General features: G+C 36.4%; 1 protein-coding gene across 1 annotated transcript; it reads left to right on the top strand.

Moving 5' to 3' along the window:
- The first annotated feature begins 8,198 nt into the window (after nucleotides 1–8,198).
- LOC126092011 (uncharacterized) lies at nucleotides 8,199–11,339 on the top strand. Its single transcript, XM_049907391.1, has 3 exons — nucleotides 8,199–8,271; nucleotides 8,377–8,502; nucleotides 8,599–11,339. Exons 1-3 carry the CDS (start codon nucleotides 8,251–8,253, stop codon nucleotides 8,767–8,769), a joined length of 318 nt encoding a protein of 105 aa, XP_049763348.1. The 5' UTR covers nucleotides 8,199–8,250; the 3' UTR covers nucleotides 8,770–11,339.
- The last annotated feature ends 5,289 nt before the right edge of the window (nucleotides 11,340–16,628 follow it).

Raw genomic sequence — 16,628 nt, 5'->3', positions numbered from 1 at the left:
GTACGACAAATCCTTTATCATTTTTATAATGATGAGATACGAGGATGCTAAGTAAATAAATAAATAAATTGACCATAACGGGCAGTATATTGCTATCCATACAATACCAATACCTAAAACCATAAATCAAACAGAATTAGTCCATGAAGAACAAATCCTGACAAACAGAATATTGACACCTCCAGACAACTGTTAGCTAAGGAAACTTGGAATGCAGTATATGAGCATGGAGGCACATATGAAATGGTCAACAGATTTGTGGAAATATTTATCAACTACTATGAAACTGTGTTCCCAATAAAGAAACATACACTGAGGTCTAATAATAGAAACAAATCTTGGGTAACAACTAGAATAAAGATCTCGAACAACAAAAAGATAAAACTATATGATATTATAAAGACACAGTATGTAGGGGATGAATTTAGTGCTTGTCAAGGGAGAAAAAATGAAGACATATGATCTATACATTCAGTCTGCTGGAATCAAGAACAAAGCATTGTGGAAAGTTGTGAAACAACAGACAGGTAATGTCACTACCAGAAATGCCAATATCATGCTATGTCAAGATGGAGAGAAAATAACAGAGCCAAGAAAAGTAGCAAATACCTTCAGCAGCTATTTTACAAACATAAGTGAGCAAATAATCAGTAACATTACTCCAAGTATTCAAAATACAACAGCATCACCACTCAAGATCAACAGCTCAGCTACGTATTTTACCTGTACCCAATGAATGAAGAAGAAGTCATGACCATCATGAAAGTATTAAAAACGAAACAATCCTTAGGAGTAGATGGTATATCCAATAAAATAATAAAAAGATGTAGTGAACTCATTGTAAAATCACTAGCATAGTTGTACAATAGTTCACTGGCATCAGGTACTTTCCCTTCTTGTATAAAAATTGCAAAATTGAAACCAATCTATAAAAATAGAAACACAGAAGAACTTGACAAGTATAGGCCAGTTGCCCTATTGTCTGGCTTCTCCAGAAATTCTAGAGAAGGTCTTCCACAAAAGACTTACAGCCCATATGGAAAAAAATATCAAATGCTATCCACAAAACTACACAGGTTTAGGAAGAACCGCTCAACCAACAGTGATATCTATGAACCTAAGCCAAAACTTACCAGAAAGCGGACAGTGACGAATGTATCATTGGTGTATTCCTTAACTTGTCAAAAGCATTTGATATGATTAATTATGAAGCACTCCTGCAGAAATTAAATCAACTAGGCATCAGAGCACACCTAATGATTGGGTCAGGTCATACCTTTGTGGATGGAAACAAATAGTGGAAATACAACACATTGACTACAACAAAATGACAAATCATTACTCATATTACAAGACATGAAATATGGTGTTCCCCAAGGATCAGTACTGGGGCCAGAACTGTTCCTCGTTTATGTAAATGACCTAGAAACAACACACAGTTTGCTGACGACACAAGCTTTCTCATTACTGCTAAACAACATAACCTACTTCAAGGAAATATAATAAAGACAATGGATAGCATAACAGAATGGTTCACATACAATGAGGTAATCATAAATGAAGGAAAAATTGTAGCAATCAACTTCCATAACGTCAAAGAAAAGGTTTTACAAACTATAATTATCCAGTTGCCAAACAAAGCTGTAAATAGGGTTGACCTGGCGAAGTTTCTCGGGCTGCGGATCCAGGATAGTGTCAGGTGAGGAACTCATACTGACAATCTCAGCAAAAAATTGAACACATCATGCTATGTGATGAGGTTCCTAGACAGCTGCTGTAGCATAAACAGCCTAAAAAGTGTGTACTATGAAAGCGTCCAATCAATCCTGAAGCATGGAGTCATTTTCTGGGGATCTTCTTCAAACACCATCAAGCTGTTTAGAATCCAAAAAAGAATCATAGAAGGTGCTAAGCACAGAAAATCTTGCAAGCCTCTCTTCATAAAATTGCAAATCCTCCCACTGCCATGCCTTCATATATATGAAACCATAGTATTCATATACTCACAACACAAGACAAAAAATAGAACTCTGTATGCATCATACAAAAACTAACCTCTACCAAAATGGAGTTCCGCATCTTGGAAAAAAGATATTCAGGAGACTACCAAGTAACCATACAATCACACCATAGCCCATTAATGCCAACTTTCACCGTATTGTCCTAATCATCATATACCCCACATTGATTTCTGTGGTTATTCCATGCAATGGTGCTTGTATGTTAGTGCTGACTATTCTACTCAAACGCCACTCCTGTTTGTCCTTATATGAAGGCCATCAAACATTGCATTCTCTCATCTTGAGAGATAATGCCTGAAAGTTGGTATTCTTGGCACACTCTTGAACTGTGGATCTCAGAATATTGAATTCGCTAATTATTTCCGGAATGGAATTTCCTATGTGTCTGGCTCCAACTGCTATTCCACTTCCAAAGTCTGAGAATTACTGTCATATGGCCATAATCATGTCAGAAACCTTTACACATGAACCACCTAGTACAAACGACAGTTTTGCCAATGCTCTGCCCTTTTATACCATCTATAGTTGATACTACTAGCATCTATATATGTGCATATCGCTACCCCATGACTTTTGTCATCTCAGTGTATGAAACACAGTCTAATAAATATTTAAGTCTGTGACATGAAAAATGAAAATGAAACTTTGGGCACAGTACAGTAAACAAGTACCAATAAAGTTGAGAAAAAAACATTGGACAGACATTCTTCAAACTTGGGGAAGAGATAAGAATACAATGCTTTTCAAGAAATCTTAGCACAATACTACAATATACCATTTCCAAAAACCAAGAGGAAAAGAAAAATCCTCCAGAACAAGCAGCAGATCATGGAGGAAGAAATAGAACAGAAGGCTACCTTAAGAATGATAAAACAGACAGAAAGTGCTGAATTCTACAAACAGCACCAGAAGAGGTACAGACAGTTAATGAGCAGGAAAAAGCTGCCTCTTTCATAAAAACAATTCTATGATTGGCACATGTGCACAAGGACAAGTCAGTAATGCTATTACCATTTAAATGGACAAGATGGGAGTTCAGCAGTCAATCATAATTGTGATACATGAAGACAACGTTGTGTAGCTGTCAAGTATAATGCAGAATTTATGGTATTCACATACATAACATGTCAAAAAACAATTTTTTCACAGCAACAAATCTAAAAGATGATGTGAAATTGTTATCATGTGTTAAATGTGAGATGCTCAAAGTGGTTTGTAATGTTATTACATAGTTGCTTCATTCAGAAGAATTTCATTCTCAGTTTCCTAAGTGCAAACAGTGAGACATAATGAGATGTCAGACTAGACAAACAACATAGTTCTATTGAATTATTTTGATAGAGTCATTTCAGATATTCATTTATCCAGAAGGAATTACTCAATGGTAAATCTAAAGAATTATATAAAGCATGAACAGTGTGAACATTACTTCTATTTAAGGAGAGACAAGTGGAAGCCATCATCCCTATGCTGCAATGCAAATTTCCAAGGTATTCAGGTACCGTTTCTGAACAAACTATTAAACATTGAACCTTGAATTTTGGGATGCATATTTTCAGTAATAATTGCTTTAATCTAGTGCAAATTCAGGCACATCGTATTTGTAGAGACCATTTGACATTTTTCAAACATTTGGTTTAGTTTTTTCATAAAATTTATAATTGTTTTTGGCCTACCTCAAAAGAAATACACCCACAATGCCAAATGTTCATGTGTTTGTTCATTTCTTGTCTTGGAACAACTGTACAAAAGTTCAACGTTCTGTGACAAACCATTCAGCAAATAATGGTACCTAAAGGATAAAAAAAATGTTGTTTTGAGAAAATTTGGTTTAAAGTTTTATTAGCATATTGTTTACAAGTTTTTGTTACAGTACATACAATTAATATTTTTCTGCACCATATTCAGCATCATCTCGATTGTAGGCATCCTCCCTTCTTTTATTCTTGTCTCTTCTTTTTTTTCTCTCTTTTTTGTGCAATTGAGAGCAGCTATGTACACTTTACGAATTCTTTAAAAATAGATATTACGCAACGCCAGTTTAGTGTTTATAGCTGCATTTACTCCAATCCTCTCCAGTACCTCAATTTTTCCTGATGTTCCATCATTAAAACACAAATCAACGTAAAATACCCCAAATTTTAAAGTTTCATAGTGTACAAAGACCGTTTTTGGTAGGCGATTCCGAATTACAGAGTTCAAACTTTCATTCAAATTTTGAGTTTTTCCACGTAAGCACTTCTTGAGTACATCAGTACTAGCCAAGTACAGAAATATAGGTTTTATTGCACTCATAACTGCTAGAGGTAAAGAGTGTTTGTGTTTATAATTTTCACCAAGACATAATGCCCGATTATATTTGCACCACGTTTCAGGCCTATTTGGGCAACGGCTGTGTTGTGGGTTTCCATCACTTGATACTTTATGGAAAAATATTGCCCATACAGCTCTTCTCATATTTTCCATGTCCTTACAGTTCCTTCTTATGACTAACCCATAGTAAACTTGCAGCTTGTCTATTTCACAGTTTGTAAGACATCCTTTTCCTCCAAGTTTTTTTCCATCTTCTAATTTATTTCCTGCCGTTTCCTTTAGAAGCTTTCTCAGCCTTGAGCCAAGTCCTTTCTGAACATGCCCTACGCATTGTAGTTTTGTAATCTAAATGTCAGGGCCATATGGCTTCTATTCACAGAATTTTGGGAATGCTTCACTGTCGCCATCCCCGAAATATTTCGTGTACATGACACCTCTTACAATGACAGAGTGCTGAAGTATTTTTCGTACTCCAGCCACCTCCATACCCCCACTTGGTTCGCTGTGATTTTTTTCACAGATGTGTTTTGCTCCTGGGTCATTTTGACAAACAAAGAAAAACTTACTCATCACTTATACATCTAAAACTTTTCCAGTGTCAAAAGATGTGACAGAAACGACGCCACTGAGAGACGTGTGGCCTCGTTTCTGCCATGAACCATCATAACAAGCTGTTATGTGTGTGGAATTATCTTCGGTGTTTTCATTTATCGCTTGCTGAGCTGCTTCTTTCATTGACAAATTACGCATCTTAGTGACAGCTGAACCAATGACTTTATTATAAACTGAAAATCGCGTGGGAGGCTGAGGAACGTCTAAAAGTGCACAGAAAATCTATCCTGCCTGCATACCTTTACCTATTGATCTGAGTCCACATACAAGGCGTATAGTATTGTCATATAACCTCGTCGGACCTAAGCTACACGTCATTGTTGCCGCAGTATATTTGCACTTAACATATTCGTAAACTAGCTGACTCACAATACCCTTGCGAATATTTCTGTTCTCACCCAATGCCACCACACTCCTTACATCATGTATGTGTACTGATAAATTCACTCAGTATCTTCAAGTCAGTTATAATATTTCCACAGTTTTCTCTGTTCTGATGGTTTATGTGACAAACACAGAATCAAGTTTTACTTTCAACTTCATCCTTGATGCACTTACAGGTTGCTTGTTTGAAGTACGTTAAGACACACATTCGTTTTGTTTGCTGCTTTTATTACTTGTGTATTGATTTCCTCTGAATCTTGTCTTTGGTGAAAACTTCTTTATTCTCGGCATTTCCTTTGCAGAAATGAATCACAACAGCAATTCACGTGTGGAAATAAACAAAACAAAGCGATAACCGTCTGTTGTTAAATGACGTTCAATTGTCATTGTGGAAAACCATTGATATGTAAATCAAAGATACTAACATCACAAGGAGTCAAGGACATACCACGCACGAGGCATACGAGGTCATATGCACGAAATACTGTAGTAACACGAAAACGAGTGTGGCACTTGACTGACAACGTATTGTAAAATTGAGGATACTCGGAAAATTATCGTCAGATTTACATGAAACAAAGCTCATTTTACAAAGAAAACTACGAAGCATTTGGAATGACCATAAAAGAAATTTCGATTTTTTGAGTCGATTTCGCGCATGCCTCCCCTTAAGTAATATGTGTAACTGTTTTAAATGTTTTTGGTAGAATAACGTTTTGTAATGGTGTTGCTTGAAATGGGCATGTACTTTACTTTACCCTGTGTTACCATCATGTTTCTTAAACAGAAAAGTCAACAGGTAAAAATTAGAATCACATGTATGAGATTACTTGAGTACAGATATATTTGACTTGTTTTCAGCTGAACTGAATGAGGAAATAATAATTTTACAACTGTTGATCTTTAAACAAATATTTGGAATTCTTTCTACTGAGAACTTAGGAAAATATAATGAATTGTCATTCTTCAACTTATCCCAGCATAATTCATGATGAAATTGATCACTGGTGAATGGCCGGATGTCAGTGTCCAACGGGCACAATATTTCTGAGAATGACCACCTTGCCATAATCAGGTGCACTGACAAACTGCACACCTAGCATTTCTGATTGAAAGAAAAAAAAAGAGAGAGAAGGGGGCAGATTATTTGAAGGTGTGCTGGATCTCGCCTTTTCAGCCATAGGGAATACATGTAACTTTATTTACTGGGTTTTATATTTCCATTACTGCTTGTGTCTGATAATGAAGTTTTTATTTTGGACGTTTTTGAGTCTTGGGGCGTTGAGGGATTTGAGGGGTAGCTCTAGGGAAAACCTTGAAAAGCCCTGGCTGAAACTCTGCTAGCGTTTTCACCTATTTTGTTGCACCTAATGTGAACATCATCATCTCAAGAAGTCTGGCTTCCAGTTGTTGTTTGAGGTTGTCCACAGCTACGATGAGTACTTCAGCTTTGTTGTTCAGTATTATTCTTCTCATCTTCTTGTTAAGGTTTGATACACCTTCTTCTGTCACATCTGTGACAGTCTTTCTGTGGTGCAGCAGTGACTGAAGCCTCCTCACTGTCCCAGACAAGCTCCGGGTTGCCTCCTGTTACTGTGCCAGCTTGTAGTGCTCTAAGTTCCAGCGCTGACATATTTTGTCGCACTTGGTGCAGATATCATCTTCTTGAGGAATCGGGTTTCCAGCTGTTGGTAGACCCTTTCCTCAGCTGCTCCAACACGTGCTTCAACTTTGTCTTTCAGCACTGTTCTTTTCACTTTGTTGTCAAGGATCAATATGCCTTCTTCTGGCACTGATGTGTGACAGTCATTCTGCAGCCAACATTGACTGTGACCTCCCTGATGAGCTCATCTGATTCCTCCCCACAATGTCTCACTAAGTCAGAATGTCCTGGGTGAGCTCTGGATGTGCTACCTCCTGTAATACTCTGCATTCTGGCATTGACTGGTGCCTCTCCTTTGATCACAGCCAGTTCCCCCAACCGGAGGTAAGGTTTGTTTGTTTTTTTTTTTTTTTTTTTTTTTTCCCCGGTGCAGCTCCTCCTCATCTTTCTGGTGTCCATGGCACCTGCTGAGTTTGCTGTCCTCTATGGAATCTTCTCACTGGGAGTGTGATCTGAGAAAGCCCTGCATCCTCATTAGCCTGCAACATGTTGTGTGCTGCATTAAGCGCAAGCTTGCAAGAGTTTCAACTCTTTGCCTTTACAAATGTCTGCTTGTGTCTGTGTATGTGCGGATGGATATGTGTGTGTGTGCGCGAGTGTATACCTGTCCTTTTTTCCCCCTAAGGTAAGTCTTTCCGCTCCTGGGATTGGAATGACTCCTTACCCTCTCCCTTAAAACCACATCCTTTCGTCTTTCCCTCTCCTTCCCTCTTTCCTGACGAAGCAACTGATTGTTGCGAAAGCTTGAATTTTGTGTGTATGTTTGTGTGTCTATCGACCTGCCAGCGCTTTTGTTTGGTAAGTCTCATCATCTTTGTTTTTAGATATATTTTTCCCACGTGGAATGTTTCCCTCTATTATATTCAGATTATTCATATGATTTTGAAATGCATCCCATTTATGTTTTATACTTGGGCGTAGAATTTCCCGGCACTTTAGCAAACAAAACTCAGGGCAAAGAACATGTTCTGGAAAGATCTTCGATGTGCAGCAACATGCACGCCGCATATTTTTGCATTACGAAAATATAAATTCAAATTCCACCAAACACAGCATGTTACTTTCCAAAGCATAGCTCGTGTCACATGATCTTGCCAGCTGATGACAGCGGATATTCAGAGCATAGGACATGCGATGTAGTCAGCCAATAGCAACATCACTGTTAAGTAGTGCGAACACACAAACAGGAGAAGTTAATGGTTTAAATCACTCTGACAAAAGAGTGTGCTGTTTCCTTGATATGGTATCTGGTCAGCAATGCCATTGGGACCAAATGAAGTAAGGATTGACTTTTTTTATTTGCTTTGGAAGCTTAATGTGTATCAGTTACCTACATATTGGATATCTACCACCTTGGTTCTAATGTTCTTAATAACTTTGCAGAGTTACGGCAGATACCACACAGAAGCAATTACTGTTACTGGAATACCAGTAATGTTTATTAAATTCAGTTATAAAGTAGTTCTGGGCATTGCAGCTGGTGAGCAATGTCATTGGGCACTAAAAGAAGTGAGTACTAAATTTTGGAATTGTGCCTTGAAATCGTGTGCATCAGTTGCCTTCATGTTGCATAACTCAATTACTTGTTGTTAATTTATTTGTTAGGTTCAGTTACGATGGATTTCTGGCCTTCAGTCAATGGGAAAATTCACACCAGATTGCATCAAGACTGTTATATTCCAAGGATATCTTGGAAGATTGATAGTATTCCTGAAGGAAAACAATCCATGTAGTATTTCACGTGTGTATCAAACTGCCATAATTTGTGGCACATAAATGTTTGCAACTTGATTGTAATTTTTGACAGGTTTCTCAACAATCCAAGAATTTCTTGTAATGAGAAGTAGACATTGTTGCTTGGGTAAAGGAAATACAAATCACGGTCAGTACAACTACCTTATTAACTTTCCACAGATAAATATTTTTCACTACTGCTACTTAAAAATTCAAATGTGTGACAAAGTTTGCTTACAGAACTTGGCATAAAGATCTCCCTTATTTGTATTTTTTAGATAGCTCTTATTGTTTGATCCTTCAAATGGAATGCTATGACCTCCATGTGATCTATTCCTTAGTAGTTAATTATCCATTAAGGCACAAATATATGAACATTACAATGAGAGGGGTCTTTATGCCAGGCCCTGTAAAAGTAATGGCATCTTACTTAATATTATTGTTGGGAATTTGATGGCACAGCTGTGGGGAGACCACAAATTTCAGGGTTTGCTAACTGCAAATCTGGCACACAGTTGCTGAGTGATTCAAGTACTTTTCATAATGTTTCACTGTTGATACAGTTGTATGTGAGATTATAAACCTGTTTGAACAACACCTTCACTTCAAATTGCTGCAAAGAAATGGTTAAGGTATCAGTGTGATGCTCTGTGTGTTTCCTCAACTGTGTCCTCATTGCTACTATCTTCATGTGAAATTACTGCAGACACACTTCTGAAACCAAACCTGTACATCTCGTGAAGACAGATTAATGGGCTATTCCTGCAGCTTTCTGGTATTTTATCAAAACCCCACTCTGGATAGAAAATAAAGATTGCACAGAAATGCTTGCATGGGTATTTATATATCTTAAAATCTTCACATGCGCAGTTTGGTAGAGCAAAGCTTACAACATAATTACAGTCTTTGAACATTGTACTCTCCATACAAAACATTGTCCAACTTCACATTCACTAATCTTGCAGTTAACTCAACTTTCCCTGGCGCATATCACTGTATGACATGTTTCACAAACTTCATTTAAAAAAAAAATGAAAAAACAGTGGAACATGTCTGTTATGATTTGATGGCAGAATTCTGCAGACAGTACTTTCTAATTAGGCTTGGAAGAAATTGATTTCTTATATCCCTAGTAGCCCCATTGAAGGTCCCATCTGTGTTCCATTTTAGTAAAAAAATGTTTACAATCTTGTTCATGGCTTCAACTCCACTTGTAATGTCAATGGTATCAAAATTGCCCTTGTTCTCATAAGCTTCCACTCACTTTTCATGTACCAATAGCCACTGCTGTTAAACGTACGGTGATGCATATTCGTTTCTCTGAGAAGCCTCGCTATCTCTTTTGTATGATCTGTAAATTCTCTGTTGGTGATTCTGAAATTCCTTGCCACATGCCCAGAAATCTCTTCGTGTCATTTGGTATATATTCAGCCATCTTCCTCAAACCTGTTTGACTGAAAAGGCACAAGTACACTTTTGTCTGAGGAAATGCTTGATCAGTTGCATTTATCTCAGACTATAAGAAATCAGTAACCCAGTAGATGGGATTCCAATCCTTGAAAATGGCTAGTGCTTCATGAATGGATCTCGCATTTTCAACTTGAATGAAAAAGAAAACCAAATAACCCGCATTACTCTTTACAGCTATAAAAAAATAAAGGCATATCATGTGTTGTTGTTTTGTATGTTGCATATAACAACTATCCCTGTACTTCTTCAAAAGATCTCTTTGCTAACAGCTCTGATAGAAAAAAGTGATGGTTTCACTCCTCCATTGGCACCTATACCATGTTTGTAATAAATCATGTGATTGCTTTATTCCTTGTGCCACTCGTCAGCATGATTCTGCAATCTAGTCTCGTCAAACAATGCTTTATTTGTACGTTACAAGGTCCAATATGTGTGAATATAATTTTTTTCAGTGGGGTAAAATGTAGTATTCATTAGACCTGGTATGTGTGTCCCAGTGAAATTATCAATAAATGTATCTAGAGCCAAATTATTGGCTGTATAATGTCATTCCATCGTGCACGTGAATTTGTATTTCCTTTACAAGCTATTGTTAGCATGTGTGTGTGTGTGTGCGCGCTGATTTGCTGGAGAAGCAGAGAGATAGTCTTTCAGCTATCTTTGAGACATTTAAAGGAGGTGCTTTAGAAATGAGTGTCCTGATTGATATGAAAAACAGTTTTCAAATTTTCTGTACAAACTGTAAACAGTTCCTCAGTTGGTGATTGTGGAAGAGATTGCCATAGCCACAGTATTGATCCACTGTCAGGTGGTAAACCTAGGATTTCCTTCCAGTATGAGCCAAGTGAAGTAAAACTGTGGTTGGAGAAACGTTTTATATTCTTAAACTGAGTATTTGTAACCCATTATGTTGGATTGCAGTTCATGTGTCAACACTTAAAAATGTTTAGTTCTTCACTGATGACACATGATACAATTTCAATTTTTAAGGCTATTCTGTGTCAGGTTAAATTTTGAATTATCCATTTAAGCTTATTTTTTTGCTGTGTGACAGATGGATTTATGTTCATTTAATATTTTTAATGTTGATTGTGATAAGGTGTAATCATATGTAAATGCCCAATAAAATAGATTGATATTTATATTTTTTTGTTTCTGTATAATAATTCTGTAGCTTGGTGACCTGAGTTTTGTGTGTGTGTGTGTGTGTGTGTGTGTAAGATATCATTTCATGGGAAATGTGGCAATAACAGATCAGAAATTGTGTGCAGAATATACCTAATTATCAACACCTGTAAGTGGCTAAAGGTCTGGGATTTCATTATAATTTCATTCTTAGAGAGCTGCAAGATCACGAATGGTATCTGTACAGATACCAGCTTCATATAAATTAGTAAGGTTTTTACTGACTATTATTCACCAAAGCCGACAAAACAGGCTGCATTTAGTAGTAGTAGTAGTAGTAGTAGTAGTAGTAGTAGTAGTAGTACATAATGGTGATACTTCAGTACAACTTTGAACCCTTTAACTGGTTTAGATCAGCAGGAGCAAAGTATATTCTTCAAGGTATGTTTCACATGCAACTAAAAACCTTTGCCTTGAATGTCATGTGATTTTGCACTCTGCTGCTAAGTTTTCCTTTTAGATCTATTAAATTTCTTAAAGAGGCTTCTGTTACAAACACTAGCAATCCACATAGGTAACATGTGTGACTGATATTCCTTATGTATCACAACCTTATTTCAGTTTCACTCTGTTGTTGCTGGTAACTGTTATGATGGAAGAGTTGATTTGTGCCACATTAAGGAAGGTTAAGAAAAAAGTCATTTACAAACTCGTGAAAAGGAGGCAGGGTTCCCCAAAAGTATAAAGGTTGCCATAAGCAGTTACTTTTGTTGGATTAAGTTATTTCCATATCCTTTCTGGATATTTAAGCCAGCTGCATCTTATTGTAGAGATAGACTAACCAAAAACCTTAGTGTTATATGAACAGAGCAGAAAAAACTTTATTAAATGCACAAAGGACTGGTAACTACCTTCATGTATGGACCACTTTCCAAAAAATACACTGTGTCAAGGCATTCAGATTGTACATATTCTTTCTGAATATTTTTATTGTAGCAGGAAGAATGGGGATTGTTTAACTTACCTTTAACCTAAGGTACATTAGATTGTGTATAAAATTCATCAAAAGAGTAAAGTTGGAATACGGGCTCTTACTTCAACTGTTTACTATAACAAGAGAAATTAGAGTACAATATTATAAGAGACAGATGAAGACTAGGTGGGAGATAGACTAAGAGAATAATTTCACATGATGATGAAAGACCTGCACCCAAACAAGGCACCTGGAGTAGACATTCCCTCACATTTGTGGAGATCCTTCAGACAGCCAAGTCGAACTATTCCATGTGGTATGCAAGATAAGAGACAAGTGAAAAACATTCACGTTTCAGAAGGAAGTAATTTCTATTCCAAGAAAACCAGGCACTGAAAGTTGGAAATATTACAGAACTATCAGTGTGGCAAGTCATGGTTGTAGTTTGACACAAATTAAGTAAGGAATAGTGGACAAACTGGTAGGTGCCAACTGACCTCAGGAAACATTACTTTGGTATCTGGGAAAAAGTAGCAACACATGAGGCAGTATTGGTCCTACGAAAAATCTTATAAGAGGATATAGAGAAAGCTTTTGACACTGTTGGCTGGACTATACACTAGGAAATTCTGATGGTAGCAAGGATAAAATACAAAGACTAAAATTTGCACACTGATGTAACAGTAATGTGTAAAGACATGAAAAGTGTGCAGTCCTTGGGAAGGGAGTGAGACCGGGAGTGAAGTATTGTAGAAGGTGAAACCACGACTTGCAGACGTATGTTTAAAGGGGTGTTGTTCCTGTTGCAGAGGAATTAATTTAGTGTACAATCCTTACTGTGATCTGTATTACCAATGTTTTGAGGGGAATGGAAATATTAAAGTAACGGTATACAAATTCAACAAAGGTTTTTAACTAATCAGTATCATCAAGCTCTGATTCAACATGCATTTAAAATGCTTGGCTGTATATCATGGCACTGTCTGTAGCTCTTGCCAGTTCATTACACACAATTCGAAGATTCAACAGTGGAACGAAAGACCTGACATAAAAGTAGCGTTCATTGAGCGATTGGATATGACAATTGTTCTATCCTGACAATATTTTACATATAAATTATAGCCATACGAGTTGCTTATCAATTGAATTGGGTGTACACAGGTATGATCAACATAATAAACCCATAATAAATATCACTGGTATCTTTAAGTTCTCATCTTAGCAACTGAAATGGCTACACATCTATGCTGATAACTGAAGCCATGTTTAACATCCTCAGATGTATTTTACTACATTAGATTCAGTTCTCATTCTATAGACCCAAAAATGAGATGGGTTTCTTGGATATGGAATATGTCAAAGTACAACATAAAAAACAAAGACCATCTGAATATAACACTTCCCTGATCACATGTCAGGATACTTTAAATATATGTGAATACATAACAGATAAACTGGGACTGCCAACGTTTACAGAATTAATACACTCAGAATGAAACAGTTATGCACTTTTAACAAATTTATCATACACACAACACCTAATCTTAACTGTTCTAAAACCAAATCTAAGACATTTTTACTTAAGCTGGTCTAACAGTCCCTGTTAAGATATTCATTTATAGATGAACCGCCTGCCTAAAAATCTTTCAAACTCTGTTTAAACTGTGCTGTTTCTGAAACAAACTTTTTAATGGTAGCTGGCAATTTATTGAAAATGTGTGTTCCCGTAAACTGGACTCCTCTTTGGACCAAGGTAAGCAATTTTAGGTCTTATTGTTGCTAGTATTTTACTATGTGCTGAGCTATTGTCTGGAAATAAACATGTTATTTGCAACCAATTTCTTTAAGGGATAAATATACTGAAGCATTGGTTAGAATATCCACTTCCTTGCTCAGATTTGTACATGATTATATGGAATTTACAACACAATTGAGTCTTATTACATGCTTCTGCAGTCTAAAAACTTTTGCTCGGTTTGACGAGGTGCCTCAAAATATGAAAGCAAATGAAGTAAACAAGTTTTTTTTTTTTTATCTCCTACATCTGACATCATTCCCATTGCAAATACAAACTTGTTTAGGTGCTTCAGCAATTTTGTGGCACACACCCTTCCTAACTGAATTTATTACTGAGTTGTAACCCGAGAAATTTAACACTGTCAACTGCTTCTATCTGCATGTCTTCGTACATTATACACATCCTGGAAACAAATTTCTTACACGTAATTACCTGCATATAGTGGGTCTTTCCACAGTTTAATGACAGTAAATTACTTCTAAACCATTTATTGTCAGTGAAAATTTGATTAGTAGCAATTTCTAAATCTGTACTTGACTTGCTATTTGTTGCAATGTTTGTGTCATGTGCCAACAAAACAAACTTAGCATCTGGCAATTTAACAGATGAGGTCATTACTGTAGACAGGAATAAACAACAGATTCAGGATGGAACCTTGAGGAGCACCACATGTAATTACTTCCCAATCAGACGAAGACTATTTGCTTACTCTGCATGTATTTGCAGTGACACCCTTGTTTCCTTTTAGTTAGGTCAGACTCTAACCATTTTGCAGCACTGCCAGTGACATCACAATATTCTAATTCTCTTGAGAGAAAGCTGTGATTCATAGTCAAGGGCTTTTGACAGGTCACAGAGAATGCCAGTAGCCTCTAACTTGTTTTCTTATGAATTATTCCCACTGTATGTGCGAATACCCTTCTCTATATAAGTAAGCATAAGGAACCCAAACTGTGACTTGGATGATATATTGTTTGCAGTCGGATGCTTAAGAAGATGCTTAGACACAACCTTTTCAAATATTTTTGAAGATGCCAGCAAAAGTGAAAATGTTCAATAATTTGATAGTATCTCTTTAATGCTCTTCTTGTACAGAGGCTTAACTTAGGCATATTTTAGCCAGTCTGGAAATGTTCCACTGATAAGAGATTGATTACACAAATAATTTGAGGTACAACTCAACTCACATGAATACACTTTGGAAAACTTCACTAGAATACTTTAAGGATTTTATGATGGATGCTGCTACTTAGGGAGAAGTGAGTGTCATTTCCAGTTTACTGAAGTTATTTGTAGGGAGAGGTCTCAGATGTTCAATTGCACTGTTAACTGAACCTGATAACTTGAAGCTGTCAGTAACAGATACAAAGTACTGTACCTATTTAAGAAGTTTGCAACACTACATGCATTTGTTACCAATGTCTCATTTACTTTAATTTGAAGTGTTACTGGAATTTTCAAAATTCAGAACCTGTATGTATCACAGCATCAACAACAACACATGGCTTTATCTCAATAGGAAGTCAGACTGCTACTTAATTTACAGATGGCAGCAGAAATGATTTTCTTTCACTGTTACCTGTAAGGCAAACAGTAGCCTGTCTTCCTAATCACAGTTAATGTAACATAGCTGTTACTGTAGTCTCTTTAAATTTGGTCATCTTGTCAGACTGTAGTGTATAAGATTATCTTATCATTATTTACAGGATACCAGATGCATTACCATTAGTAAAAAAAGTGTTTTCTGGAGACAATTTCTTAATCAAAACTGTGTAGCACAATAAATACCTTACATCTCTCAGTATTTGAACATCTGAATCAAATCTACAGTTACTCTGCATTATGTGGTGCAAAATGTAGATGTATGCTCTCACAGTAAGAATGGTTACAAGAATGCTTTATGGAAAGCTTCATAGAGTTTTGTTGTTTGTAAATTTTTAGTAAAATTTTCCAAAACTGAAGTCACAGCCATATGAGAAGAAAGTCCACGACCTGGATTCATATACAAAATGAAATATTTCATTCAGCTATGAAGTGTGCATAGTTAAATTGCCAGGAAAGTGGAAATAATGTGAAAGGTTTAAGACAACACACTTTGTAACACAGTCTGTCATTTACTCTTCTTTCTTGCTGAGTGAGCTATGCACCCCATAGCAAATTGCCTTGTTTCTTATGCAGTCAAGTTATTTACCCATTCTTCTTAAATCATATATTGTTTGTGTGACACTGCATGACACAACACACAAGTATTCTTACTAATTTAATGAACACAGGAAGTAGTTTTTTAAAGAATTTTATGTTGCCCTTGGAGGTTTCTTTCATGATCCTTTAATGCCGCTTTTGCATGATCAAAATTCATTTGTATGATCATAGAAACTATTATTAATATAAAAGATTAGCTGTCCTATGTATAGCCAAACTACTACCCCTTAAATTTATAACAAAGCCTGCTTCTTCTGAAAAGTTGTTTTCACAATTAACTGAGAAGACGGCAAAAGGCATTAACTTCCTGTGAGGCATAATTTAGAAAACATA

The sequence above is a fragment of the Schistocerca cancellata genome, chromosome 7, assembly GCF_023864275.1.
Source record: "Schistocerca cancellata isolate TAMUIC-IGC-003103 chromosome 7, iqSchCanc2.1, whole genome shotgun sequence".
Taxonomy (NCBI): domain Eukaryota; kingdom Metazoa; phylum Arthropoda; class Insecta; order Orthoptera; family Acrididae; genus Schistocerca; species Schistocerca cancellata.
Note: the sequence above shows the minus strand (reverse complement) of the source record. Positions and strands in the feature narration are given on the sequence as shown.